The 27,108-nt window shown below is 38.3% G+C and overlaps 5 protein-coding genes across 6 annotated transcripts in view; 3 read left to right on the plus strand and 2 right to left on the minus strand.

Moving 5' to 3' along the window:
• Positions 1-4,811: 4,811 nt before the first annotated feature.
• On the minus strand, positions 4,812-7,060 carry LOC6585030 (AP-3 complex subunit mu-1). Its single transcript, XM_002010634.4, has 6 exons — positions 6,887-7,060; positions 6,735-6,822; positions 6,345-6,670; positions 6,119-6,278; positions 5,608-6,060; positions 4,812-5,531 (listed from the first exon to the last, which is right to left on the minus strand). The coding sequence occupies exons 1-6, from the start codon at positions 6,919-6,921 to the stop codon at positions 5,346-5,348; spliced, it is 1,248 nt and encodes a 415-aa protein (XP_002010670.1). The 5' UTR covers positions 6,922-7,060; the 3' UTR covers positions 4,812-5,345.
• A 307-nt stretch (positions 7,061-7,367) lies between these two features.
• LOC6585031 (small integral membrane protein 4) lies at positions 7,368-8,040 on the plus strand. Of its 2 annotated transcripts, none has more exons than XM_015161050.3 (3): positions 7,368-7,464; positions 7,521-7,740; positions 7,804-8,040. In XM_015161050.3, exons 2-3 carry the CDS (start codon positions 7,587-7,589, stop codon positions 7,887-7,889), a joined length of 240 nt encoding a protein of 79 aa, XP_015016536.1. In that variant the 5' UTR covers positions 7,368-7,464; positions 7,521-7,586; the 3' UTR covers positions 7,890-8,040. The 2 variants fall into 2 exon arrangements, with proteins under 2 accessions (XP_015016536.1, XP_043865350.1); XM_044009415.1 differs by having other exon boundaries at positions 7,376-7,464; positions 7,549-7,740.
• LOC6585032 (protein BRAWNIN) lies at positions 7,892-8,142 on the plus strand. The gene has a single exon (XM_002010636.4). It carries the CDS (start codon positions 7,892-7,894, stop codon positions 8,066-8,068), a length of 177 nt encoding a protein of 58 aa, XP_002010672.1. The 3' UTR covers positions 8,069-8,142.
• LOC6585033 (zinc finger protein 569) lies at positions 8,065-9,638 on the minus strand. Its single transcript, XM_002010637.4, has one exon. It carries the CDS (start codon positions 9,520-9,522, stop codon positions 8,143-8,145), a length of 1,380 nt encoding a protein of 459 aa, XP_002010673.1. The 5' UTR covers positions 9,523-9,638; the 3' UTR covers positions 8,065-8,142.
• A 481-nt stretch (positions 9,639-10,119) lies between these two features.
• Positions 10,120-27,108, plus strand: part of LOC6585036 — a 59,995-nt gene continuing 43,006 nt past the window's right edge. Inside the window, exon 1 of the mRNA XM_002010640.4 lies at positions 10,120-10,560. Coding sequence (XP_002010676.2) covers positions 10,452-10,560 — 109 coding nt within the window. The 5' untranslated portion in view covers positions 10,120-10,451. The remainder of the gene's footprint in view (positions 10,561-27,108) is intronic.

Genomic DNA, 27,108 nt, shown 5'->3' on the forward strand with positions numbered 1-27,108 from the left:
AATTTACAACTCAAACATTTGCACAGTGCAACGAAACAAGTTGCATCAAATGAATATTGAACAGATGTGCACAATTGCACGACTCACTGTGCATACACAGAGCGAAATGAAAGATACAGAAATGCAAAAGCAAACAAACTGCAACAACAATGTGACAAGATGTTGTTGCTAATGACAAAGTCGTGTCGCCGATTCGTTTATTGATTTTGAATGCTCTACGAAAATGTGAAGCCCAACGAGAATATCATGTGGCTTTTATCCAAGTTTTGATCAGATGCGCTTTTCATTAATGTTATTATTATTTTATTGTCATTATTTATTATTATAATTATTATTATTCCTCATTTATCATAATCATTATACAATCATCATCATCATTCTTCATATTCATAATTTTTTTTTTCATATTCATTATTCATTATTTATGTTTATTATCATCTTTATTGTTGTTAATTGTTCATTATTTATTATTCATTATTATTATTGTTTTTTTAAGGCTTTTTATCATTATGTTTATTATTGGCACTTATTCATAGTTGATTGTTTATTATCATTGCGCATTATCATCATTAATTGATGATCATTGAAAATTCGCATATCATATTATAGTTCCTCAGTTTTACAATCGCAATTTGTAGTCCCGTTCATTTGGAAGCGCATTCAAGTCTTCAGATATGCTCTTCGTAATTTTTATTTTTTTTTTTATCTTTCTATTTTCTGTTCGATTGCGAGAGCTGCATGTGGGGGCGATGAGGCGTGGCACGTCTAGTGCATGCACTTGCATTTAGTATATATTTAGAAAAAATCACTTAGCGTTCAGCCAAATGGCTAGAGTTCAGTTTGCGGAGCATATTACTAAACTGGAGCATTAAGCAAAAGAGGGGAACCTGGGTGGGGCCTTGAGTTGGGCTTGAATTGCAGTTGGGTTGGGCTGCCCTGGGCTGGACTGGACTGCAGAGTATGTGTGTGTGAGTGTGTGTTTGTAGGTAGCTTGGCAAGCGTTAACGAGCTAACTAACCAAAATGATTTATGTAATCTGATCTGGCTGACAGCGAAACACTGCCTACAAAAAGCTGGTATACAGCAGGCTAAGCGTTGATTGGCTTTTGGTTTTATCGAAATACATTCAAGTATTTGATTTCAATGAAAATATAATAGCACTAGGCACTGCTGATTAGGGAGTTCTATGATCTATAATTATAGCTTGAACCCATTGAAAATATGAAATCAGAGTGAAATAATTTTGTTAAAAGTAGGCAACACATAGAAGGAGGCGTTTCAAATCTCAAAAAATACTATCTGAATCGAATTAGCCATGCCGTCTGTCTGTCTGTCCATCCGTCAGTCCCTATATATGTGAAAACATCAATTTCGGATGATATAAGGTCTATGGACCTGCAATTTTTATTGTAGATCCGTGTATTTCTCGCGCAGATTGAGTTTGTTTCCTATTTTCTCTTAGCACTGAAAAGCCTTATTACCTTATTTTGCATTAAGATTAAGATATATATTTTTATTTTTAAAATTGTTTATATTTCATATTTTATATTTTTTCCACATTTGTCCAAACTCCCCTTTTAAATGTCAATTGCAAGCATTGTGCTAATTGTGAATGAGTTGGCATTTGAATTAAAAAATGTCCCATATTGAATAGAATATGTAGATTATATGCTGAAAGAGTCACAATTGTTGTGCTGAATTGTGTTTGCATTCTCAGTGCAGTGCACTGCTTGATTTATTTGTTTGAATATGTTTCGGTTTCACTGCCATCTGGCCAAGCAGTGCAGTGGCGCTGCTGTAGAGTCAATGGGCGTTGTGTTTGAGTAGCCCAGGTTCGAATCCTGCCGATGTTAAGTGTGATTTCTTTTTATAATTTTGCTATAAATTCATTTTTTTATTTTTATTTATTCATTAGAAATTATATTAAAGTTTTTTTTTTTTTTTTTTTTTTTGTTCTTTTTGTTTTCTGCATTTGTAAATGAGTATATATACTATATATAAATAGCCATACCATTCGAGGTTCTTGCTTATGATTTACTTTTATTTGCTTTCATTGTTAGTATGAATATTATAATCAATGTTTATTGGCAATAGGGCGTAAAGTAGCTTTCGTTCTTGTTCATTATCATCGTGCATTATAATTGTTCATCGTCATTTCTATTGTTCATTATCACTATACATTATTATTATTCATTGTTATTAATTATCATTGATCATCCAGATCAATCCAGATCCCAAATGAATTTATTCATTAGCTTTTAGGATAAATAGACTTTACATACCTTACAGTGAATTGTTCATCGATCAGTTATTTGATTACTGAATCGCTACAAATTTATACAGTTGCCTTCTTACCGAGTATCTACTGTATATACATTTATGTAATTAATTTTTTAACAATGTCAAAAGTTTAAAGAGGGATCTCCAAAAGCCATTAAAAACCTGCTTATCCATTAAAATTTTGTAGTTGTCAAGTGTAAATAAGTCCATTTTTATATACCTCTCTCTCTCTCTCTATGTTTGCCATTGTCCCTCTCCCTCTCTCTCTCTCTCTGTCACTCTCGCTCTCTCTTCCACTTGGTAATGACTATTAAACAGTTGTTTATTTCTTCACTTTGTATTCGTTCACACACAATTATCTGGGCACTCGTTTGAACCTGTTGGTGGGGGATAGCAAGGAAGGGGGTGTCGGCAATGCCTGGGAGCCATACATTTATAAATATTAATGGCAGCTCCCACGACTGGCATTAACCGATATCAATTATCGGAGCAAAACTGAGGTGTCGTTACAAAATTGATGGAATACAACAATAAATGGGGGAGAACAATCACTTCGTGTGAGCCAAAACGAAAGACTTATGCAACAAACTTGACCCTTTGAGAAGGGAATGGATGGGCGTGGGCGGGGACGGGAGCGGTGCTCAACTGTTAGTCATCAAACAGCGCCAGAGCTGTGCCACAGCATGTGGCATGCCACATGCCGTTTGCTGACCAAAACCAAAAACGTTTCCCACGCTCGCAATTTCGGCCAAGTTAAGCAAACTATGTGCCAATGTATGTGTGTGTATGTGTGTGTGTGTGCTGCTTGGGTGTGTATAGCATGTCTAGCTGGGGGCATGGTCAGAGGCGTACGCTGCGCGCTGGTGGCACTACTTGGCTGGCTACCGTTGCACGCCCCGGCTAGATCCAGAGCCTAACCAGAGACCCAAGAGCCGAGCCAAGACCGGGCTGAAGCGCTGAACCCAGAACCGGTTGCCAGAGTCAACACAAAAAATGCAAGGGTATATTGAGTATATAGAGTATATGGGGTATACATGTATGTATGTATGTGAGCTTTGCAATGTTTATATATGTATGTATATAACTGTGTGTTATGTATGTATATGCGAATGCTTGGAAGGGCCAAGTCAAAAAGGGAAGCAAATATACAAACGTTTCTCTCGTCGGTAGTGTACGCGCAGATACTCTGTAATCTGTCTAATATAGTACATCAGAGGGATGAGTTGCATATTGGAATTTAAAACTTAAAGTGTCTTGAAATATTTTTTTTTTAGTTTTATCAAAATATATTGAAAAAACTTTTTAAATTAATGTAAAGACAAATAATTATATATTGTTTATAGAAAAAATATTTAAAAATATTCATATTATATAGGTACACAACAAATGAAGTGTATATATCTATACAATTTATAAAACTGAAGTTTATATAGAGTATTGAGATAAGGCAGATATATAGTAGATCTGTTAGATCAGTATTAGCGCAGGAGACATTATATTAATATGTACATACATATATCTATATGCCAGATATACCACTAAACATATCTATGTACATACATATATATACAACTGTGGTCAAAGAAATATATACTAATAATTCTTTGGTCCTCTTGGAGCACAAATTTGGCGATAAACTCAATATTTTGAAATAAAAAAATCTTCAGTAATTAGTATATTGTACATACATATATTGGTATATATTGATATTAGTTTAAATGACAATATTGATTTACTGAGTCTTTGAATGCAATTATGTTAAAAGTTGAGTGAGATCGGGAGTTAGACTTAGGCTATGTAGAGCTAAGTTGAGGAAATGTAAAGCTTCACATAAGACCCGCTTGACCGGCCATCTAGGGTATTAGAAATCAAGTTTTGCATTTTTATTTAAATTTATTGGTTTTGGCTCTGGCTTTGAGAGGTTTGTTGCCAGGCAGCAGCCACAGTCGCACAGGCAGCTTGCAACTTGTTTGCCAACGTTCAACAGCCAGTTTTAAATATGGCGACGCACACACCATCAGCAACACACTAAAACAAACAAACACACACACACACACACACGCACAACTAGAACTATACTTGAAGTTAGCATAAAACATTTTTCAGCTGCATTCGCTTTGACATTTATAAAAGCCAACGCAGCCGTAGATAGCATGAATGAAGTAACCAATTGGCAGATACCCTGTAATTTGTCATATATTTTATTTATTATCTTGAATAGTTTTTCTGTGTTTGTTCGAAAGTGTTGGAGAATGCGCCCAAGTTCAACATCAACTTCATAGCAATTTGTTTTGTGCAATATAAAAATAATATGTTATATGGAAATCTGATCCCACTATCAGATAAATTAAATAAATATATATATATATGTAATCATATTTTTCATCTTCCAACTTAAGATTTTAATATCTTAAGTATATATACATATATATATTTTAGACATCAGATTCATGTATATATTTATTTATGAAAATTTAACCCTTTGATTGTCAAGTTTTGTTGAAATATCTTGAAGTATATATATAAATATATAAATTTCACGGAACATCTTTATTCATTGACCCTTGCTATAAGTGTACACATAATAGTCAAATATTATTATTTATAAGGCAAGCAAAGGAATGATATTTAAAAAAAAAAAGAAGAAAAAAAAACAAAAACAAAGGGCTTATCAAGAACTTAGTTTGTAAAAGAATGATAAAATAATGTTTAATACAATGCACTTTAGTTTCTTATTTTTAGCATTAATATACCCTCTAATGAGCTGCATAGGATAGTTTCGCTTGGGCTGCTCAAGTACAGAGAGAGATTGTAAAATAAAACTAGCACAGAGATAAGCACGAATTGGGATGAATACAATAAACACGCGGGCTTTTCCTATTCTTTTTCATGATCTTTTTCCCTATTCTATTATGATGGCATAGCAAAAAAAAAAAAAAAAAAAAAAAATAGAAAGAGCAGCACAATACATTTGAGTTTCCTTCGATTTGTTTTACACTTAATTAAAGCTGAGTAGAGGGGGCGTGTGGGCTGGGCGTGGCATGTGTAGCATGTGGAGCGTGCAGCTACATGCGCACCTGGAATTTGCCCGCTTTGGTTAAGTATTTGACGCCCTTGAAGGGCTTGTATTTCTCGCCGTACATGTCCAATCGATTCACCTTCAAACCGGATACAGCGAGCTGAGAGATTTGGAATTGCACATTGATGGAGGGATTGGCATCGATGTTCGGTGTGCCAGGTGTTAATGAGACCTGAAAGCGATAAGAGAGAAATATATATGTATGTATATATTTCTATATACTACTTTTCCTTAGTCATAGTCCTTACCGATCCTCGTATGTTGGGCAGCTTCGACACATCGATGCGTCCGACATCCCAGGCAAGCGTTTTGCTCACCGAATCGAATGTGTATTTGCCCTGATTGGGTGTTAGCAGGCAGTTCAGCACACACCTGGGCATCGTTAGCTCCAGCTTCACCTTGTCCACGGTCCGTCCAAGTGTGTTGCGTGGCCCGATTGTGAGATCCAAACGCCCCTGCTCGCCCGTCTTTATTGAGAAATTGTGCCGTATATAGATGGGTATAGCCACAACCGATTGCGAGCTAATATGATAGGACATTAGACGGAAATTGCCATCGGGCGGTATGAAGGAGAGCAGACGCTCGGCCTCCCAGCGCTTGAAGCGTACGCAAGGATGAAATGAGACATCGTCAAAGAGACGCGGATTCATAAAGGAGAGCGTTAGGTCCGGCATGCCCGACAGCTTGATGCAACAGTCAATCTGCAAGGGGAGGAATTATAGAGTTTCACGGCCATATATGCTGTCTTTGTCTACCCACGTGTCCCTGTATCTCAGAGAAGACCGTTGAGCCGGATTTGTCAATGATTGCATCCACCTCCTCGATGACATCAAAGTAGGCCTCGTTGTTGGTATACCGCACGCCGCTGCGGCGCCAGGGTATGGCCGACAGCTGACCGGATGGCAAAATAGTGCTGACGCTGCAACCGCAAAAAGAATCCATTAGAGAGTCCTTATCAAGGATGAGTTGGGACTGGTGGACATACTTGCTCTTGCCGGTGACTGTATTTGCAATGGTTCTTAATATGTTCGGTGGCTTAATCAGCTCCTTGAGTATGTTGCTCTCGGTGGCCAGGGGGAAGCCATTGTCAAGCATCTCGTCGAGCAGCTCATAGACAACCACATAGTTATCCTTGATCACAGACTCGGAGCAATCGCTGAAATAGTCCTGGAAGGTGTCCACCACACGATGCAGAAATTCGATGACAAACAAAGGTGGCACCTCCTGCTTGCAGGCAGCGACCAAGGAGACGCTATCCCGCTGTACAGTGATCAGATAGTAGTGGGGCGTGGCAATAACGGGCGGCACATCCTGCAGGAGCAAAAATAGAAATCATTTACATGTCAAGGGCATGGGAAATCAAAGCATCACTAACGTAGGGAGCGGCACGCTGTGCATCGAGAAAGTATTCGCAAACGGAGCGAGAGACAACGGAACGCCAATGCTTCTCTAAAAAGACTTCGCTGTGGGTGAAATCGAAGTTATCACATTTTTCAGTTTACTGTCAACATCTGTTGTCTAGCTTACCCGCTGTTATTAACTATGAACAGGCTGTGTATCATATTTTGTTATTGTTGCTCTTGGTTAACTATGTCGGCATATGTTTAAGCAAACGCTTGGCTTTTTGCAAACAAAAAAAAAAACGAAAAAAATTGTTTACGTGTTGAGTAAATGTAGAAATACTAAACAAACGTAGATTACAACGTAAAGCTAACAGACGCTGTTAGGCTCTAACAGCGCACGTAAGCAACTTCAAATAACGTCGCAATTCGAAAAGCTCGAGAGCTATGTTCTTTATATGTAAAATAAATAAAATGATTTGTAATTTTCATTGTATGACTTGAAACTGGTTAAATAACAAATGTTTAACTTTAACAGTGGTCCTATTTTCTTAACAACATTTTCCCCATTTTACATCCATAAGCAGCATACCCTTCATGAACGCTCAAAAGAGCAACTTGACGCAAAAAGGAGCTGGCTTCACGTAACAGCTGATAAATATTTGAAACAGCTGTTCAAAAACAGAAACTCTTTTCGGCAGCTGTATTTGGGTTGCTCTACTTTATTTTGTATAAAAATTTGTACTAAATTAATAGTATCAGTTGGTAAGCTGTATGCAGAACACTATATAAATTACGTTGACTTCAACATAAATTTGAAGAGCTAAACGAAGCTATTCGCCTGGTCAGATAATTGGACCGGCCAGCTTATATAATTCAAATACCGGATGACTCTATATAGCAGATCTGTGCAACGTCTGCTTGACAGTTGGCCTGGTAAGCAGCGCTTTGGCATCTACCGCTTTCTGCCGATATTCTTTGTTCTGGGCGCGGCGCTGGAGTACTCCATGATCAACTGGACCGTGGGCGAGACGAATTTCTGTGAGTTCCGAGCCTCGATTATGTGTAAAGACTTAATGAAACTAAACTCGTTACCTATTGTAGATCGCACGTTCAAGCGCAGGCAGGCGAAAAACTACGTGGAGGATCAACTGCAACAGCAGCAGCATCAACTGAAGGAATCGATTTAATCATGCCCGCCGGAGTCTCGTGGGGCCAATACATGAAGTTCTTGGGCAGCGCAATGCTGGCCATGATGGCCGGCTCCCAGGCAGTGCATATGTACTTTAAGCCCCTGGACGATTTGCCCGTGTACATAGAGAAGGAGAAACAACAACTACAGAAGGAGCACGGCACAGTTAATAGTTAGCTTTAAATATAAATATAATATATTTCTTGTTCTATCTGTACTATACAACTAAAGAGAGAACTTATGTGAATTAATCACTTGGACTTCTCATGCACTCTGCCATGATTCTTAAGGCACGTCTGCTGCCTGAATGCCTGGCCACAGGTCGAGCACACATAGGGCTTCTCTCCGGTGTGAATGTACTCGTGATGGCGTTGGGTCTTTCTTGATGCAAACGATTCGCCGCAGTAACTGCAGCCGAAGGGTCTCAGCTTCAGATGCACCGCCCGAACGTGGGCTTCCAGCTCGAATTTGCGGGCAAAGAGACGGCCGCAATGCTCGCATGGCAGCTTCTCCGCGCTGTGCATCAGCATGTGCTGCATGAGCATGAAGCGCTTAGCCACACGCCGGCCGCACACCTTGCATTCGTGCATGAGTGTTGGCTGATCCTGGGAGGTGTCTGAATTGCCGCCTCCGTGCTGTTGCATCGTATGGTATTTCAGTGTGTAGCGAGAGTGGAAATGTTTCTGGCAGATATCACAATAGTACTGTTCGCTGGCTAGCGCATTAGCTGCCGCCTCATCCTCGGTGGGATGCTTGGTGCGCCGATGATATTTGAGATTCGCTGTCTGATTGAACGTTGCGCCGCATTGCTCGCAGACATACTTTCGGGCTGGGGCCGCAACGTATTCGGAATGCTTCATTCGCTTGTGCTTCTGCATGGCTATGCAGCTGATGTAGACACGATCGCAGCCGGGATGGTCACAGCGATAGGAGCGCTCCTTTGGGCTGTGAATCTCCTTGATGTGTGTGTAGAGGCCGCTCATGAAGCTGTATGCCTTGTCGCAGCGATCGCACTGGAAGGGGCGTTTGTTGCCCTCGTGCACCTTGCGAATGTGTGCGTCCAAAGTGAGATTGTGGGCAAAGTTGTGACCGCATTGGCTGCACTTGAAACTGTTCTTTAAGCCTTTGCTGCGCCGATTGGTGCTGGGCATCTCCGGCTTTCTTTGATTGGGTTGCATCTCCTCTACCACTGCCTCCGACTCTTCTTTGGGTAGCTCATCTATAGGGTCAGCCTGGTTCTCCTCCTGGCTTGTTGTCTCGAGCAGCGGCTTTGGCTCTCGCTCCTGCTTCTCCTGGTCTTCAGCTAGAGGCTCCTCGTACACAACCTCAAATGCCGCATTTTGTTGTTCCTCGACGATCTCCTTCTTTAATCGCATTACCATGGACAGGATATCTTTGCGGCAAGCATTCGCCCGCTCCTGAAACTCACGAAAGCTCACAAGCTGCTGGTGACAGCCTCGGCACAAATGCTTGGGCAGAAATTCAATGTTAAATTCCTCTGCCTGCCAGTCGAGATGCTGCAACAGCGAATGCCATAAATCCGCATCAATGGCTTGAGCTGTCGACAGCTCATCCGAGTCAAAGCGATGCAGGCAAGTCAGGCAATTGTTGTTGGTCAGCAAAGTATGCATGGCCTCTGCAAAATGCAAAGTGAATGCAGCAAGCAGACCGAAGGCTAGTTGCACGATTGAGTGTCTTTTTAACAGTGGCCTAGTCGACGGATGGTAAATAAAATATGTGTGCTCAACTGTGGAGCAACAATGACAGAACTGTTTGACAATGTTAATGTTAAATGGCGTTGCCACCTTCAGTGTACACTGCTTGCGATTTACAGCTGCCATGTTCACACGATATAATTATTTGTGTTAACAGCTTACAAAATATTTTGCAACGCCTAAAAGCTGCTGCATAGCTATTGCATAGCGAATTATGGCTAAGCAGTTTTGAAAACAAGTTTACAATCAATTTGCCAGCTTAGTTTTGGCTTCCATTATATCCATCAATTACTGCTCAACAATTATATTGAGTTTAAATGCGTTAGTTTCACAGTTTCATACACACATCGTAATTAACATAGCCACATAAACGTGCTTAACATCGCCAGTGCTGCCATATGTTTAGCCATTTTCTGTGTATTTTTGCACTGTACGTTAACTGCGTACGCTTGTTGTCTCTGCTCGTGTGTGTGTATGTGTGTGCTTGGAGTTAGCGCGCCAAGCTAATTGGGCGTCCCATTGCTGCCAGTTGCATGCTAGTGTTCAACAGCGGCGCACGCGATGAACCAGATGGCAGTGCAGGCACACCCATTGGCCAAGTAACAGTTATTTTGGCGCGCATTTCAATTCGTTCGTGCTTTTGTTGCTAATTGCAGAGCGCATTTAAAAAATTCATGCGATTGCGATAATACTTTGTATTGAGCGAAACACTGTTATTTTTGTTGTCAATTTTGTTTACGTGGCTGTCAGACTGAGTGGCTGTCAGACTGAGTGGCTGTCTGTGTGTGTGTGTGTCTTCACTTGCAACTTTGCGCGTCAGCAACACAACATGTAAATCCTTATCAATGGCATCGATCAGTATCAGCAGCGGGCCCAAATACCGTTACAAATCCCTTGTTGGCTCGCAACAACACTGGCTGCACTGCCTACTGCGGCTGGGGCTGTTTGCCCACGGTAAGTCGAACACGGCGTATGCTTGATTTCTTGTTGTATTTTTTGTTTGACAGCAACAGCTGCCCGAATCGCCTGCCACTTATGGCGGGTACTTAAAAGAATATTAAACCAAATTCCGGTTGCCCCCCCAATTCTCTGCCCATTTCCCCAATTGCATTAATGTGCAAAAATAAGGCGAGCAAATAATAAGGAAAACGCTATTAATATGCAAAATTTCCCAGCCAAGATGCTTGCACATAAAAAAAATACATGCATATATATTTATATGCACGTATACATATGCACATACATGTATGTATATATGTATGTGCGTATCGGTAGCATAAGCATACGTGTATGTACGTTTGTATGTGCAGCAGGGCCCATGGCCTCCCGCTGAGAAGTGCACGCGGCGGAAGAAGAGAAACAAACATGAGGCGTGAAACAGTCGGAGACAACTAATTAGAGCCGACTGCGCCATACTCTGTTTTCATCCGCAGATCAGTAATGGAATTGATAAATGATTGAATAAACGAGCTTTGAAGTTTTATTAACTTTATTTGCAATAGCCGTTGATGTTTGTTTTAATTTTTGTTTTTTAATTTAAAATGTATATTGTTTGATTTAATTATTAATTTTTTTTTTAAATTCGAAAAAATGTGTGTTTTTTTTTTTATAAGACTTTTACAGTCTGATTTAGATTTCATTCGAGCTAAAGATGAGCTTCTATCAGTTGCAAAGTCGAACTGTAGAAGCTAAGGAACATTGGACTGAAAGTCTTGCAAATATGTGTAATTAAAATATTATAAATAATGAACTCAGCAAACTGACTCGATTATATGTTGAATGATATTAGTCTTACCTTGAAATAAAACAAAAATACTAAATATCTATGCATATGCTATGCATCGCATAAATATAAATAGCAATCAATTAGAATTTTAAACTAAATGGACATAGATGAATATGAATGCTTTAAACTCTGTCAACCTGACACTTAACAAATATGCGCCACTTAAATATTGCAAGCAGAGCATAGGAGCAGAAAGCAGAAACAATAACAGCAACAAGAAAGACCAACAGAAGAGCACAGGCGATCAAAAACAAAAAACAAAAAAAAGCAAAGTAAAGAAGAATAAAAGTACATATAGAGATAATCTGCGGAAAAGTGTGAAGAAACTTTGTGCGCTGCTGTTGTTCTTGTTGTTGTTGTTGCTGCAGATGCTCTGTTATTGTAAAACACTTGGACACCTCCCACAACGCAAACTAACGTCTCTTCCCGTCCCTCTTCCTCTCTCTCTCTCTCTGTCTCACTCTGCTGCTGGATAGTTTGTGCAAGAGTTTTTCAGAGATTTAGCATAGAGCACGGCATGGGGCATAAGCTGACTTTTGATTGACCATTGGCTGTGGCGTCTTGGAACTTGGATGATTATGACATCAAATGACTTTCGATTCGTGCAATTACATTCAACTTCTGCATTGCTGTTGAAAATAGTTAGAACTTTACAACTTTTGCAGCACTTTGTTGGCAGTTAGTTTTTTGGGCAATGGCAAAGTATTTCAGACGTGAGAAAGAGTTGGCTTTGCACATTTTGTGGAAAGTTCGAAATGATATTTGTAAAGAAAAAATAAACAATATTCACAAGAGAGAGAGAGAGAGAGAGGTGGGAAGAGAATGAGATACAGAATATTGCTGGAGGAAAAAAGTCAAAAATAATACAGAGCGAGAGAGTAAGATAGTGAGAATGAAAGAGAGAGAGAGAGAGAGAGAGATAAAGCGATTTAGGAAAGATATACTGAGACAGAAAGGGTTAAACAGAGAAACAGATAGAGAGAGAAAGAGAGAGAGAGCGCGCGAAAGAGATAGAGATAAACAGAGACAGAAACCATGGAATGGAAGATTTAATATACGATGTAAGATATAAGAAAATATAGTAAATATAATAAATAAAAGTGCAGAATATGGGGGAAAAAAAGGTGCGAAGGAGCAAACGAATAAAGCGATTGAAAGACCGTCTGAATGAAAGAGCAAGTAAGGAGCAAAAGTCAGACAGACGATCGAGTGATAGAGAAAGCAATGCATGGCTGTAGAAGACTGAAGTCCCTCTTAAAAAGAAGATGAGAAGAGCTAACCAAAAAACGAGAGAGTAAGAGAAAGTGTGTGGAAACATACAAATGGAAAGACAGTTAATAATAACATCTGCCAAATTTCAGTAAAATCATTATATATTCGCGAAACAATCTGTCAGCGCATTAATCAGCATTTTTATTGAACTGAAACAATAGAAATTTGTCGATTTAGAAAATGCAATAAATATTTATTGCATGAGGTGGACGGCCAGCTGCAATGAGATGATAAAATGCTTATTTATCTTTCATTCAGCAAATAGCAATAAATTTGCAATGCAACTAGATTTAATGCTGTCATATACCCTGGACACAGATCACTCGCAGGGATGACTGAATGAACAATTTGAATTAAGATTGTGAAAATAGTTAGACTGTAAACTCTGTATATCATTTAAGAGATATTTATATGAATTACCTAATACCACTTGGGAGCTCTAGCTCTATAAAATACATCCATAATTAAGTGGAATAACCCATAATAAGATCTTAAATTAGACCATGACTTTCTCAGAGAGGGTGTTTGCTAGTCGTACACTCCACAACTCTGACATATATTGCATATTCATTTATTCAATTCAGAATTTGTTTTGTTTGTGTTATAATTTTAGTTCACTTGGGAACTAAATTAATCAATTTTTAGCTGAAAGCGGAAAAAGCTAGAATGAACGAATCAAAGCCGCTACATACCCTGTAAATGTATTTGGGCATTGTCGAAAGACTTCATTTGCATCAATAATTTGTGTCTACCTCACCTTCTTCTAATCTGTTTCACTCCCTCTCGTCTCGCTTCAAAGTGAGAAAATTTCTTTTATTGAGATTTTGTTAGCTGAATTATGTATGCGTGTGATTTATGTATTTCATTGTTAGACATTTTTTTTTTTTGCATTACAAAAAGGACTCGCAGCGATGAAATGTTTTCTTTTGTTTATTTTTTATTACATTTTTTATTTATTTTTTGTTTTGATTTTATTTTTATTTTTTTTTTATTTCAAATATATTTGGCACTCGGTTGAAGGGCTTCTGGTCGGTCTGCTTATGTAAATTGCGCTGTGGCAATGCGAATGCCAACCCAAGCGCCAGCCTCTGGGGAGAGATGAGTGAGTTGTGCAAGTTGGCTCTGACGTTGTTCTGTGACGCAGACGTCAACGTAATCGTCTTAGCTGCAGTTAGTTACCTGTCTAACTGTCTCCCAGCATGGCTGCCCCCTGCAAATGACAGTTAAATCGAGCGATGCCTAATCAGATGCAACAACAACAACAACAACATCGGAAACTCGCGAGGGTCAAAACTGAGTTACAGACAGAGTAAAAGGCCGGAGACTGAGCCAGACAGGCACGGATACACTGACAGTTATTTATAGCTATATTTCATTTATAGTTGAAAAGAAAAAATTTAATCTTTAAAATTTTAGTCAAACAAATTTGAAAAAAAAAAAGATTTCTAAGTCAAAAGTCGAATTTTATTTTTCTTTTTCATTTCTATCAGACACATTTGAGAATAAGATTTCTAAAATGTATTCATAATAATAGTTTTATATTAAGGAATTGGAATTGGACAATCGTACGCTCTGACGTAGCCCAAGACAAATTCAGGAGCAGAGCCAAAGCTAGACTGAACCATTAATAAAGCTCTAGTCGCGACTGCTCGACTAGGATTTACCCTAGCCCCTTCGAAGAACTGATATCCCAGCGATTCTACGGCTCTTTTCAACATCTTTAAACTTGTCTAAAATACCTAACTTAATATAATAAAGCTTTAAAAATAAAAAAAGGATAAAATATACTAAAACTAACTAGCTACCATTGATCTATAGGTAATCTCAGCTCGATGCGAGAGAAACCTGCTAAGTAAAGCTTAAGTTTAGGGATCTCCTCTCATACTAATACAGTAGAATCCGATTCTAACAACGCTTAAGGAATACTCAGAACACTCTATAAACATGTAAGTTTACTCATATACATAAGTTTGTCTGGGAACCAGAATTTTCGTAGTACGATCGATATGAACGAAGTCTTTATAATTGGATTCTACTGTAATTGAAAATGTAACAAATAAATACCATCTTCGATAACTCTAAGAGCTCTGTTCTGGAACTCTCACAACTCTTTTCATTTATTTTAGGCATATATATATTGTGATCCTCCGTTGTATATCATTATATTGCCTTGGTTTTTATTCAGCTCCTTCTTCGATGTCGTCTTTATTAGCTCAATTATCCTTTAACGGTCATTCCCGTATACCAATTTCTCATTCCTTATCAATTATTTCGCACCGTGTACCTGATAACAGATTCTTTTTCCCTCCCTCTCTCCTGTTGCCTCTGGACTGGCAGCACGCACTTCCTTTAGCTCCAACTCTTACAGTTTTTTCGTTTTGTGCCTTTTGTTATGTTGTTGCTGTTGTCTCTTGTCTTGTCTTGTTTGGGGTGCTGTTGGGGCTTTTAGCCCTTCGTGTGACAGTGGCCCTAAGCCAGTTAAGATAGGTAACGCGCTCCCACACGCGGTTACTCAGTCCGTTATTTTTCGCTGCCTTTGATTTGTAACTCGTCTTTGTCTCTCTATTTCTACACATAAAATAATGGGCCTTTTTTCGCTGTTGTTGTTGTTGTTCTTGTTGTTGCATCGGGTTAGCCAGGTAAACTGTGCCACGGCTCCCCAAAGAGCGTTCAAAGCATTTCGCACTAAAAGCATAGACTGTTTATCTCGGTCGGTCCGATCCGATATGCTACACTGACACTGCCCGCAAATTGAGTTCAGCTGCGTGAATGTGGCAGCAGAAAGAAGAAGCAGCAAGGAGTAACAGAAGTTTGAGAATTATGGCTAACAGTTAAGCTATTCATTTAGTTATAAGCAAGGGACGGTGGGGTGGGGAAGTGTTTCAAGGCGAGAAAGTATTTCAATTCAGATCCGATAAGTATGATGGGTATATCTTTTTGAGTTGTTTGCCTCTTGTTCTTCTTCTTTTTCGTCGTCTTCTTCTTCTTCTTCTTCTGTGTCTGCGGACAGCGTCTTCTGGTTGTTGTTCGAGTGAGAGTACAGTTTATTGTGAAATGTTGTCGATTGTTTGTTTGCTTATTATGTCTTCGAGCAAGGGCACGTTAACATTTCGTGCTTGTTCAGGGCTGCGTATGCACAGCATCAGCTAAGACGCCTGAGGAAGGTGGCCTGTGTATTGTGTATATATTGTATATTTTGCTTAAGTGAGAGTTCAGAAGGTTAGCCGCCGCTCGAGTGTAGAATGAAGCTTATGTCACATCCTGGTATTTTGAAATGTCATCTCAAAAGATATAAACTATATATATGTATATGTATATGAGTAGTTAAAGATATACAAATTTAGCTGTGTATCTTATAGGCATGCTTATAGTAATCAATACATGTCTCTGAGTTAAGTTAAGCCAGAAGACCTTTGTTAAAATGGAGAAAACCAGACATAAGTATTGCTAATGGAAGCTGAAGTAAAATGGATAGGTAGTATATGTCCATGATTCTTCTTCTTCTCCAAACTCATATAAGGTTTGATCTAAATTCTCTTACAAACATCCAAGAAAAGCATCTCAGATACAATCAATGGCGAACTTTCAGCTGCCCCTTGGATCTATCTCAGTTAAATCGCAGCTAGCTGACAAAAGCTGAATGCTCTGAAACTGCGTTTAATTCCAAAATATGATTCTTCTACAGACATCGAGTGCGATTTTAAAAACACTAAAACCATTAGAAAACTTGAAAAAAAAAACTTATTAAGTATACGCAACGTGTGCACGCCCAAAGAATTTGTGTGGGCAGCAAAAAAAATGAAAAAAAAAAATGAAAGAGCGAGGCATAAGTGAGTGCGAATGAATGGTGGGGTGAATGCCGCGGCAGATGGCAATAAACTCACATTTATGGAATGAAATGTACAAATGTTTTGGCCAAATATTAAAATTGTACATTAGAACCGCAAAAATCAATCAAACCCGCCAAGCGCAAGCCGGGTGGGGGTGTTCCAAAGGGGCTGCCTGGTGGGATGGGGCGGTGTTCTCTGTCAGGGTTTGTGTATTTGTAAACATTCGCGAGCTGCCCACACCCGTGCCCGCCCCTCCCCCTGTCGCGGCCTGTTGTGTACAAATAAACGATAAACAACAATTTCGCGCTGCTCTTGCTAAAAATGTTCGAGCGCTTTTAGCATCTTGCTTAATCATGCTCATCATCGTTTCCCTTACAACATTCATTATCATCATCATCATCGCTATTATCATTGCAATTGTGCGCCAGCCTCGCCAGCCTGTCGCAGTTGTAATTTTTCCAAATTTGTCAACTCTGTATCGCTTGTACCCCAATCCAATGCCCCATGCCACGCCCACACAGCAGGCAAAAGGACGCACATGCACATGATACATGTCGGCTTTATTTTGTTTGTTTGTTGTTGTTTTTCTTTTTTTAATATATATGTATATGGTGTATAGTATGTGCACGTCTCGTTTTTTTTTTTTTTTTTTTTTTTTTTTTGTCATTCCATAACAAAAGCCGCAGAAAATACATTTTTTATTTTTGTACCTCTTTCTAAAAGCGAGGTATATACATTTTGCCATGTGACTTGTAGCACCTGGCATAGCCGATATATACATAGATACATATATAGACAAAGATAATCATATATATATATATGCAGTTTTGTATATATATATATATATATATATATATATATATATAAAACTGCATATATGTACAATAGACAGATAGATGCACTAGATATAGTTCGAATATATATATATATTCGAACTATATCTAGTGCATCTATCTGTCTATTGTACATATATGCAGTTTTGTATGGCCTGCTTCGAGATACCATATCTCATGTACAGGTTGGGGCAGAAGTACTTGCCTAATGCTCTCTTGATGTAATTTGGTTGTTGATGAATTTTGGTTTCATCTATTTGTTAATGTTGTTTAGAGAACATTAGAAGTCCAGTCTCAAGTCAAGATCATATTGTTCAAGTAACCCATGTCAATTTCTATGTCATTTTCTATCTTTCTAGCCAGATTTTTGATCGACAGTTTCTCATATTCCTGGTGCGATTCTCCGTAAAAGTTTCATCAATCTGAGGCTTCTTGATTTCGACTTTGTGCTAGAAATATATTTTTTTACTAAACGAGCATGTTTATTTATATATTATGTGATATATGTGGGGTTCATAGCTCAATTACAAATAAGTATAGTTCTGCATGTCCAATGGATTGTATACCATTGTATACATAATCCCAATTTACTTTTTAGCCCGATGCGATAATAACTCAACGTGATTCCAAGGGTATCTAAGCTACGACACTTTCATTTTCATTCTCAGTGTAGAGCGATTTGGTTTGCTCGTTTGTCCCTGATCCAAACTTATACCGACATATGAATCAGGCGTACAAGCGTCTCTCTCGCTGATTGCTGGCCAACTTTGAAATATAATAATTTTGATATATTATCTCAAATCGATAGCGAGAATTCGGTGAAAATTTTATTACGGAATTTATTTCGTTGATTTAACAGATTTTTGATTGAAATACTTTGGCGTTTTATGGCTGAGTAGTGAGGGGAAATCCGATATTTTCGCTTGCCCATTGCAATTGAAATTCAATTCGTTTTTGTTGAACAATTTTATCTACATTTGTTTCTAGTTTAAATTTCAGTTTTTAGTTTTTTATTTTTTGCTCGTTTTTCATTTTTTGTATGAATTTGATTGAAATCCCGTTACGTATTTATTTTCTTTTAGCTTTCTGACCCCGTCCCCTCCCCCTTAGTACAGTTTTGGCCCTCTCTGAATGCTTCGCCTGCGGCTAAAACAGCATGAATTTTTGCACACGCACACACACACACACACTCACATGGCATGCCATGCCGACGGCTTTTGTTTTTGTCTTCGCTTCTGATACATCTTTGCAGTGTTGTAAAATGCGAACATTTCGTGCATTTCATTTGTGCCGAACAAAAATATCATAAAACACGCATTAAAATTGGAAGCAAAAATAAAAACCTGTAAATGAAAATGAAAATGGAAATGAAAATGCGAGCGAGAATGAGAATGAGAATTAAAATGAGAATTGTAAAGCATGAAGCACGAACTTTTGCTTGCTTCCTTCCTCTGGCCCATTGTTGTTTTGCAGAGGGGCCTCCCACGCCTCGCCCCCCTCCTCACACTTTCTTCGCAATCGTTTGAAGTTCTCCATTTGGAATTTGCGTTTAATATTTTTATTGTTGTCCGTACATAAATTCATTTCATTTATGTTAAAACACATACGATTAACCCTTTCGCTCCTAAGGGGCTACAACTGAGTGAATCTCTATCTGCTAACATGATATTGAAGAGCTGTGCTCGAAGAGGGAATACATTGATTAGTTAGAGGTAGTTCGATTTTGTTATTGAGAGACTTCACAATAGATACATAGATATTATTAGTGACAGTTTGCTATAACTGTTGTCAGGTATGTGATCGAATCTAAGTAGAGCATATGCAGAGTCATATATATACCCGAAGTTAAATATAGTAGTCTGATATATGAATATACATACAAACATATATACTCTTATATATATTTGATCTAATCGCATTCACATATTTTTCATAACTCTCTGCTCTCAAAATTTTCAAAAAATATAAAAAAAATTAAATAAAATCTATTGAATATAAAATTTTAATCAAAGTAATACCAAGATCGAAGATCAGTTCAGGATTGGCTTAATTAGACAGGTTTGAATCAGAAAAGATTTAAATTTGACATGTCAAGATTTTCATATATCATATTCATATATTTTCATATCTTCACATGAAACCAAATTCTCCAATGCTCTGAATACATTGAAATTTAATAAGTAAACTAATTTTTGGCAATTATATAATATAAACCCATAGAGAAAATTTAAATACAGTCTTATCAAAATTGTGGTAGTGGATGACTTTGCTGGGCATTTCCTATATGGGTGACCGCAATCCCTAGGGTATCTGGCCGTGGAGCATGCCCCACAAAGGCTCATCCAGCCTCCTTGTGAAGTAGCTCTTTGCATAACTGCTCAAGCACTTTAAGCTGCTTTAAGTTCAAACATCTCTTTAGCTATTTTTATTCAACTAACTATTATTTAATTAATCTATTTTCACTTTAGCAGCTTTGTTCGCTCTCCCTTTCTCGCTGGCTGTCTCTCTCTCTTTCTCTGTCTGTCTCGCTCTGTGCCACTTCACATTTGGCTAGTTGAAAAAGCCATTTACACGCTTTCCTCACGCATGCTTAACTACTCCAATCGCTGCTTCCGGCTCCCAGCTCCTCCTGTCTGCTGCCCGTTCCCCGCTCCCCGTTGCCATCTCTCCACTCTGTGCACATTTTTCTTGAAGTTCTGCACATTTTTCCCACTCACATTCACCAATATTTCTCGTTTGGTCCTTGCGTCCGCTTAATTACTTTAAGTGCACATTCTTAGCATTTCTCCACCGACTTCTCCTTCGCCACTCTCTCCACACTCTCTTCACCGTCTGGGTTTGGCTTTACTTTTCTGTTTAGTATTTTTCTTGTCGCTCTGCTAAAAATCTGTTCACGCGTTTTAATTTCATTAGCCCCAAGAACATTCTTAGCCTTTCTATCTGTTGTTATTTGTGTTGCTGTTGTATTTGTTGTTATTGTATATCTCATGAAATCTTTCTTTTTTCCATGCCTTTGTTGTTACTTTTGTTGCCTGTGCTGTCGGCTTAGTTGCTGCTGCAAATTGAATTATAAAATGCCAGCCAGTATTTCCATAGATAAAGGCTGACAACTCCATGACACAGCTACACATACACAAACACGCTTACATCTGTGTGTGTGCACTGCATGACATGTTGGAATTAATTCAATAAACCAAGCTGAAGCTGCTGAGCATTCTTAGTGCACTTTCAGATGCCTCATAAAACACAACAGCACAAACATCGCTCGCAGCCAAATATGACCTGACCTGAATATCTGACAATCGGCATTAAAGCGATATGTTTACTAAGTGGATTTGATAGCTTAGTTGCTGCTACTAATGTTTGTATTGTTAACACATGTTGATGGATTCCATTGTGGCGATTCTCTGATATAATTAATAGTCAAGTAATTGGATGCATTTTGTGTATTTAGTAGCATCAGGGCATTAAAAACGATATTTATCGATTTTTGCAGCATATGCGAGCTAATCAGTTGGTTTGTCTATGCTGTTAGGCTATATACGAAGCATTGGAGAAGAAACAGAATGTAATTGGTAGCAGTATCTTGAGTAAATAGTTCATGTTAAATATATATCGATATATATCGATTTTAGTAATCATTGCATTGCTTTCGATACACAACAACTTTATCTATACTGAAAGCAGGCGATGCATATAGAATGTTATTGAACACGTAGCTTGATTCAGAAAACTAATTCGGTCTATCGATATTTATCGATTTCAGGTAGATATGAGCTATGAGGATACACTAACAGTTTACCCAGCTATGACACATGGCAGATTGTATATATTTTTTATTCATCGATTTTGATCGATAACAAAATGAATCTTAAACTCAATTACTGAATATATAAATAGATAATGTTTACAAGCATGCATATAGCCACGCCCATTCAACGAGTATATACTTAAGTAGAATATAATGTGTGCATATACGACTAAAGATGCTCCCATAAAACTCTTCCCACCTTTCGAATAGAAACCTAAGCCCAATTCGGTAGGTAAGCACTTAGCATTTTTGCTTTCGCTGTCGTGTCACGAGCCAAACTACAAATCATAATTAAAAACGCATTCGGTGCAAAATGTGTGACCAGAAGCGGCTTAATCTCTGCAACTGCGCCCACTTGCATATACAGCCACGCCCACCATGCAGTCACACGTCTTGCAGCCTGCTCCCCACCCTCTAGTTCCAGTTTGCTGCGAGGCATGTTCGCACATTGTCACAGCATGCGGCGAAGGACAACAACAACAGCCACGCCTACAGCTAACACGACAAACATGAGTCTTAGCACTGGCCACGCCCACAAACACACGCACACCCACGCAGACACAGAGGACATTAGAGACAACGAGTTGGCGACAGTTTTTAATGAGCGCCTCGAGGCAGGTAGCCGGGCCAAAAGAGTTAACTACCTGTTAACCTGGCCAAATTGTTGTAGTTGCCGACGTCGACGTCGTCGCCGCGCCTAGTTTCTATTGAGCCGACCGCAAGGACACGTCAAACAAAAACCAAAAAAGAAAGTGCTCGAAGTAACAGCAGACAAACAGTAGCTAAAATACCCTGTAGGCAATAGCCATGCGTAACAGCTGCAACAGCTTGGCCATCCCAGAGATATATGTATGTTCATAGCTTATATATTATTATTATGCATCCTTATATCGTATATATTTTGTTCCAGAATTAAGCATTCCCAAACATAAAAAGATTTTTAGGTATTAGTTATTAGAATTCTTAGATAAATCGATAAATATCGATATTGGCTATAGAAAGAGTATGATCGACGGATCTTTGACGGATTTCAATTGAATTTTAACTTTCAACTCATATCCAACTATTTCAAATAGATATATAGCCTTTCTTGCTAGGGGAGGGAAAGAATTCAATTCAATTCAAACTTTCAATTCATGTCTAACTATTACATGGCCTTTCTTTCTAGCTATCGATATCGATAGATCTGATATATATGTATATATGAACATATATAACTATATAACAGTTTCCACCAACATCAATTCTCTATGACTTCTACTCGTTATGCCTCCATTGTTCATCAGCTTTTAAATGGGAATAAACTATAACAGAATTAATTTTAGTTATGCTTCACCTATCTCCCTTCCGCATCTGACTGGAGCGCTGTTTTTGCTCTGGGGAACCCTTCAGTTGGGGATTAATTTGGCAAGCGGCTCAATGCATAATTACCCAAACGAAAATTTGCCACGCCTCTGCTCGCAACTCACAGAATGGCAAGAGAGCTAGTTCTCGGAACAGTAGTTCCCCACTTTTGGAGTCAACAGAAATGTGAACGAAAACTAAATTTCGGTTGCTGCTGAGCAGCATACCTCTAGCTGTCTCTCTCTCTCTCTCTCTCTCTCTCTCTCTCTTCCTCTAATTCTCAGTCTTGTCCTTATCTACCTCACACCGTCTCTGCCGCTCCCTCCTGCCATAATTAGTGCCTTTGGGGCAGGCCAACAAAATGCATTGTTTGCCAGTTCGCATTTGGTCAACAGACAACAGAAGGCAGACACAAGAGGAAACTCAAAGTCCACTCGTTGGCGCTCCTCTCTGACTTGTAATAGATGGCCCAAATGTAAGGGCCAGGTTTTCAATACATTCTACATGCTGTATGAGTGTATGAGTGTGTGTGTGCTGTCAGCAAAGCTGACAACTATGTCCAGCGAGCTGAACGAGGCGACAAGAATGTTCATGCTCTTGCTGTTATTCGACCTGAGGCATATCGAGTCGAGGGCTAGATTCGATTTCGATTGATCTTATAAAATTAAATCATAAAACTATATGCAGCTTAAATTTGGTTTATTGAAATGCGATTTAAATGTATTTTTAGCCATGGTCAGTTCCACTGACTGATATCTGTGCATTGTTCTCACTGCCCTTCGCTTATCTGGTTATATTTATAATTGTGTCCAACTGTGTTCAGTTGTGTCATTCAATGTCACTTGTCCTCCCCCAGTTGTTTGTCATAGTCCATGGTCAGTGCGTCATTGATTATGCGGCTTCCCAGTTAGCAATGTTTTCTAGTCCTTTATCGTCGCTGACATTCTGCTCGATGCCCAGTTCACTCGAATGGCGTTTTATTCTCTTCATATTCTCATACATAAATTTAACTATCGCAATTCTAAATTGCTTCAATCAATTCGTTCTCAACGCTCAACTGAAACTCAACTGCAGAACATTTATTTTTCAAATTGTTGTAACAACATGCAGATTATTCTCCATGTTCACTGGCTTTCTTAATTACTTTCGGTGCTTAACTCGCTTTTAGGTAGCTCTTCTAGTTTTAAAGTTTTTGTTCAATGTTAGCTCTGGTTTTCATTTCCATTTACTAAAGTAATTGCAGCTTTTGCTAAATTCACACACACACACACACACACACACACACACACACACACACACACACAGACACTGCGTCGGTGTGATGAAAGAAACACTTCAAAGTTTGGCGTGCATTTGCCAAATGAAAAACTCATTTCAACTTGAACTGATTCAGATGCAGATGTAGGTTCATATTTGCAAAGAGAGATAGAAAGTTACAAAGATATAATGATACAATGTTGTCAAGATGCAAAATTACAAGGATATACCGAATTTGCAAAGCTACAGAAACTCGGAGATGCAATGAGAGCTAAAGATACAATTATGTAAAGGTACAAAGAAACTCAGAAACAAAGATATAAAGATACAGAGATACAATGATACAAATATACTATGATACTGAGATACAAAGATACTAAGATACTATGTTACTTAGATCCTAAGATACAATATATTGCAATATAAAAACCCATACATACAGGCAAAGATACAGTCTGAGATATATAAAGATACAAAGATACCATGATACAAAGACACTTACTGAGATACAAAGTTACAAAGATATTAAGATACTTAGTAAAGATAATAAGATACTAAGATATTAAAATACAGATACTAAGATACTTAGATATTAAGATACTAAGATACTAAAATGCAGATACTAAGATACTGAGATACTACGATACTAAGATACTATGCTACTAAGATACTAAGATACTAAGATACTAAGATACTAAGATACTAAGATACTAAGATACTAAGATACTAAGATACTAAAATACTAAGATACTAAGATACTTAGATACTAGGATACTTAGACTAACGATACAGTGATACAGCGATACACAGATGCTAGGATCCAAATATACAATTATCCAGATATATCAAGATATTGCAACATAAGAACCCATGTATACAGACAAAGATACAGTCTGATAGATATACACAGATTATTACAGATGAATATACACATTTCAGCCGCAAGCAAAGTTTCAAAAGAAAGCAAATAAATTGCTGGCGAGTTTATAATTTCTGTTTCTGTTTTTGAATATACAATTAAAATTTGGAGGATGCCGCAGCAATAGTTTAATTTCAATTTGAAATCACATTTGTTAAATGTTTACAAATTGCGTGCCAGCCAAATATTTGTATATTAAGTTTATTCGCAACGAAATTATTTACTTGACATACATATAGCCAAGCTACAGTGCGTGCGAAAAGTTAAGCAACCGAGTCGATAGATAGAAAATTGAGAAATGTATCTAAATGTTAAAGAAGCATTGAGCATGCACAACTACTCCGAGTGCTCGCTTTCTACCAATGGGCATTAACTCTGTCGACATTAAAAAAGTACTCAAAGTAAGAGCTCTTTAATTAGAGTACTCAAACAGTACTCACACAGTACTCAAGGAGCACTCAATTCGAGTAGTTGGGAATAGAAATCACTTTTGAAACTCTGACGATGTCATTTCACTATCGATACTTCAATTCGGAAAGACTTTGGCAATGTAGTTGAATCCAACAATAATTTATTACTTTGTTGTATCACAGGATTGCCAATGTATAGGAACTTTTGCGCGGCACTGTACACTTGGGTCATTCATCAATGCGAAACGATGTGTTAAAGGCCAACGGGTTGTGTCCGTGTGCGTATGTAGATTCTGTGTGTTTGTTTATTTGAGTTATGCATATCAAGTTGTAAACTAAACATGCCACTTGCCACATTCCCGCTGCCACATGCCATCGAATCCACAGCGAACTTGGCCTCTAATTTGCATACATGTATTAGGCTCCCATCTTCCACAGACAGCAAACGGGCAAACAAATTACAAGGCATAAAGTCAAAAGTGGCTTTATAATTATGGGCACACGCACACACCCACTCACACACAGACAGGCAGAAGGAAAGTGAGCTGAATGGTTGTTGTCGGCTTAAATACATGCTTAGAAATCAATTTCTGGCAGCGATAAGCGATAAGCGATAAGACGGCAAACAAACAACGCGCAAACCTTTCGCACAATGCTCAACTCGATATAAGGGACAGACACAAAAGCCGCGCACAAAGGCATAAAAGGCAGACAGTAAACAGTCATAGCCTCGCTCCAGCTGCCCCTTAGCTGGGGACACAGCCACCGCACGAGTGGGTCAAGCGTAAGGCCCCAAAAAAGGAGATATATAAAATAAATATATACCTATTAACAGAAATGAAAAAAACCGCAAGGTCCACAGCTAAGGCTTCTCAGCAAACGCACTGTCTGACCTTTCATTTTGAAGTCATGTTGAAATTCCCATTGTTTTGACTTAGATGAATTTCTTTAGTAGTTCTATATGGAGCTATCTGAATTCCTCAAGCATATTTCAGCTGCATAGCTTTAAATTTGATATTACATAGTTAAATGAGATTCCTTACGAAGAAAAGTTGAACGAATTCTGTTGCCCAAAAGCTTTCATAAGTGAAAATATAATATTTTATACATCTGCATAAACTTATGTTAATATTCTAGAAAACTCTAAGATCAAAAATCATTTATTAAAATTTGCAATAATTTCCTTATCTTATTGAAGAATGAATTCATTTCACAAGATGTGATTGTACTGTATATATATCAATTAGTATATATGCTTGATTTGGTGTCCAAAATTGTGTTGATTCGAAAAATGTAATAATTTGTTGTATGCTATCAGTGCAAGTCCCCATCTGGGGCGACTTTCTATTGCTTCGATTTGTGGAAATCGGTTGATTTAGCTGACGACGGAGCCGAAGGCTTGGCTCCGCTCTGTTGGCTCGCATTGCCCGGGGACTGCTCCCGCAGTGTGATCGTGGCCAGTTGACGTAGCGGTATCACCTCGCCCGGCATATTTTGATATAGTTGCTGCTCCTTCTGGCCAATAGTCCAGCCAAGCTTGACCAGCTGTCGCTGCAGTTCCTCCTGTGTGCGGTGCGACATGCTGTTCGCCAAGCTTCTATGTATATGAACGAATTTCAGAATCTATAAATAAAATGTCCTTGAATAGAATTATGAAAATTATTTGGATCGAATTTTGTTTGCACTTGACTATTTAATCTTTTTTGCTAAATGTAAAGGTTTGCAAAGTTGTGTTCTATTCGAATGCTAAAATGAGATTTGTTTGTTTCTATTCTCGAAAAAAACGAGCTGAAGTTGACATGAGCTTGAAGTCAGGGCAAAGTTGATCAGAAAATCCATGTATATCTATATCTATATCTATATCTATATCTATATCTATATCTATATCTATATCTATATCTATATCTATATCTATATCTATATCTATATCTATATCTATATCTATATCTATATCTATATCTATATCTATATCTATATCTATATCTATATCTATATCTATATCTATATCTATATCTATATCTATATCTATATCTATATCTA

Source organism: Drosophila mojavensis, unplaced genomic scaffold (assembly GCF_018153725.1).
Source record: "Drosophila mojavensis isolate 15081-1352.22 unplaced genomic scaffold, ASM1815372v1 contig_136, whole genome shotgun sequence".
Lineage (NCBI taxonomy): Eukaryota > Metazoa > Arthropoda > Insecta > Diptera > Drosophilidae > Drosophila > Drosophila mojavensis.

What these genes read in the sequence shown, in the direction of transcription:
- LOC6585030 (XM_002010634.4), bottom strand. Translation starts at nt 6,921, where the DNA reads ATGATACACAGCCTGTTCATAGTTAATAACAGCGG. An exon ending in ACAGTCACCGGCAAGAGCAA is followed by an intron (nt 6,279 to 6,344) that starts GTATGTCCACCA and finishes TTGCGGTTGCAG; the next exon opens with CGTCAGCACTATTTTGCCAT. An exon ending in TGCCCAACATACGAGGATCG is followed by an intron (nt 5,532 to 5,607) that starts GTAAGGACTATG and finishes TATCGCTTTCAG; the next exon opens with GTCTCATTAACACCTGGCAC.
- LOC6585031 (XM_015161050.3), top strand. Translation starts at nt 7,587, where the DNA reads ATGACTCTATATAGCAGATCTGTGCAACGTCTGCTTGACAGTTGGCCT. An exon ending in CGTGGGCGAGACGAATTTCT is followed by an intron (nt 7,741 to 7,803) that starts GTGAGTTCCGAG and finishes TACCTATTGTAG; the next exon opens with ATCGCACGTTCAAGCGCAGG.
- LOC6585032 (XM_002010636.4), top strand. Translation starts at nt 7,892, where the DNA reads ATGCCCGCCGGAGTCTCGTGGGGCCAATACATGAAGTTCTTGGGCAGC.
- LOC6585033 (XM_002010637.4), bottom strand. Translation starts at nt 9,522, where the DNA reads ATGCATACTTTGCTGACCAACAACAATTGCCTGACTTGCCTGCATCGC.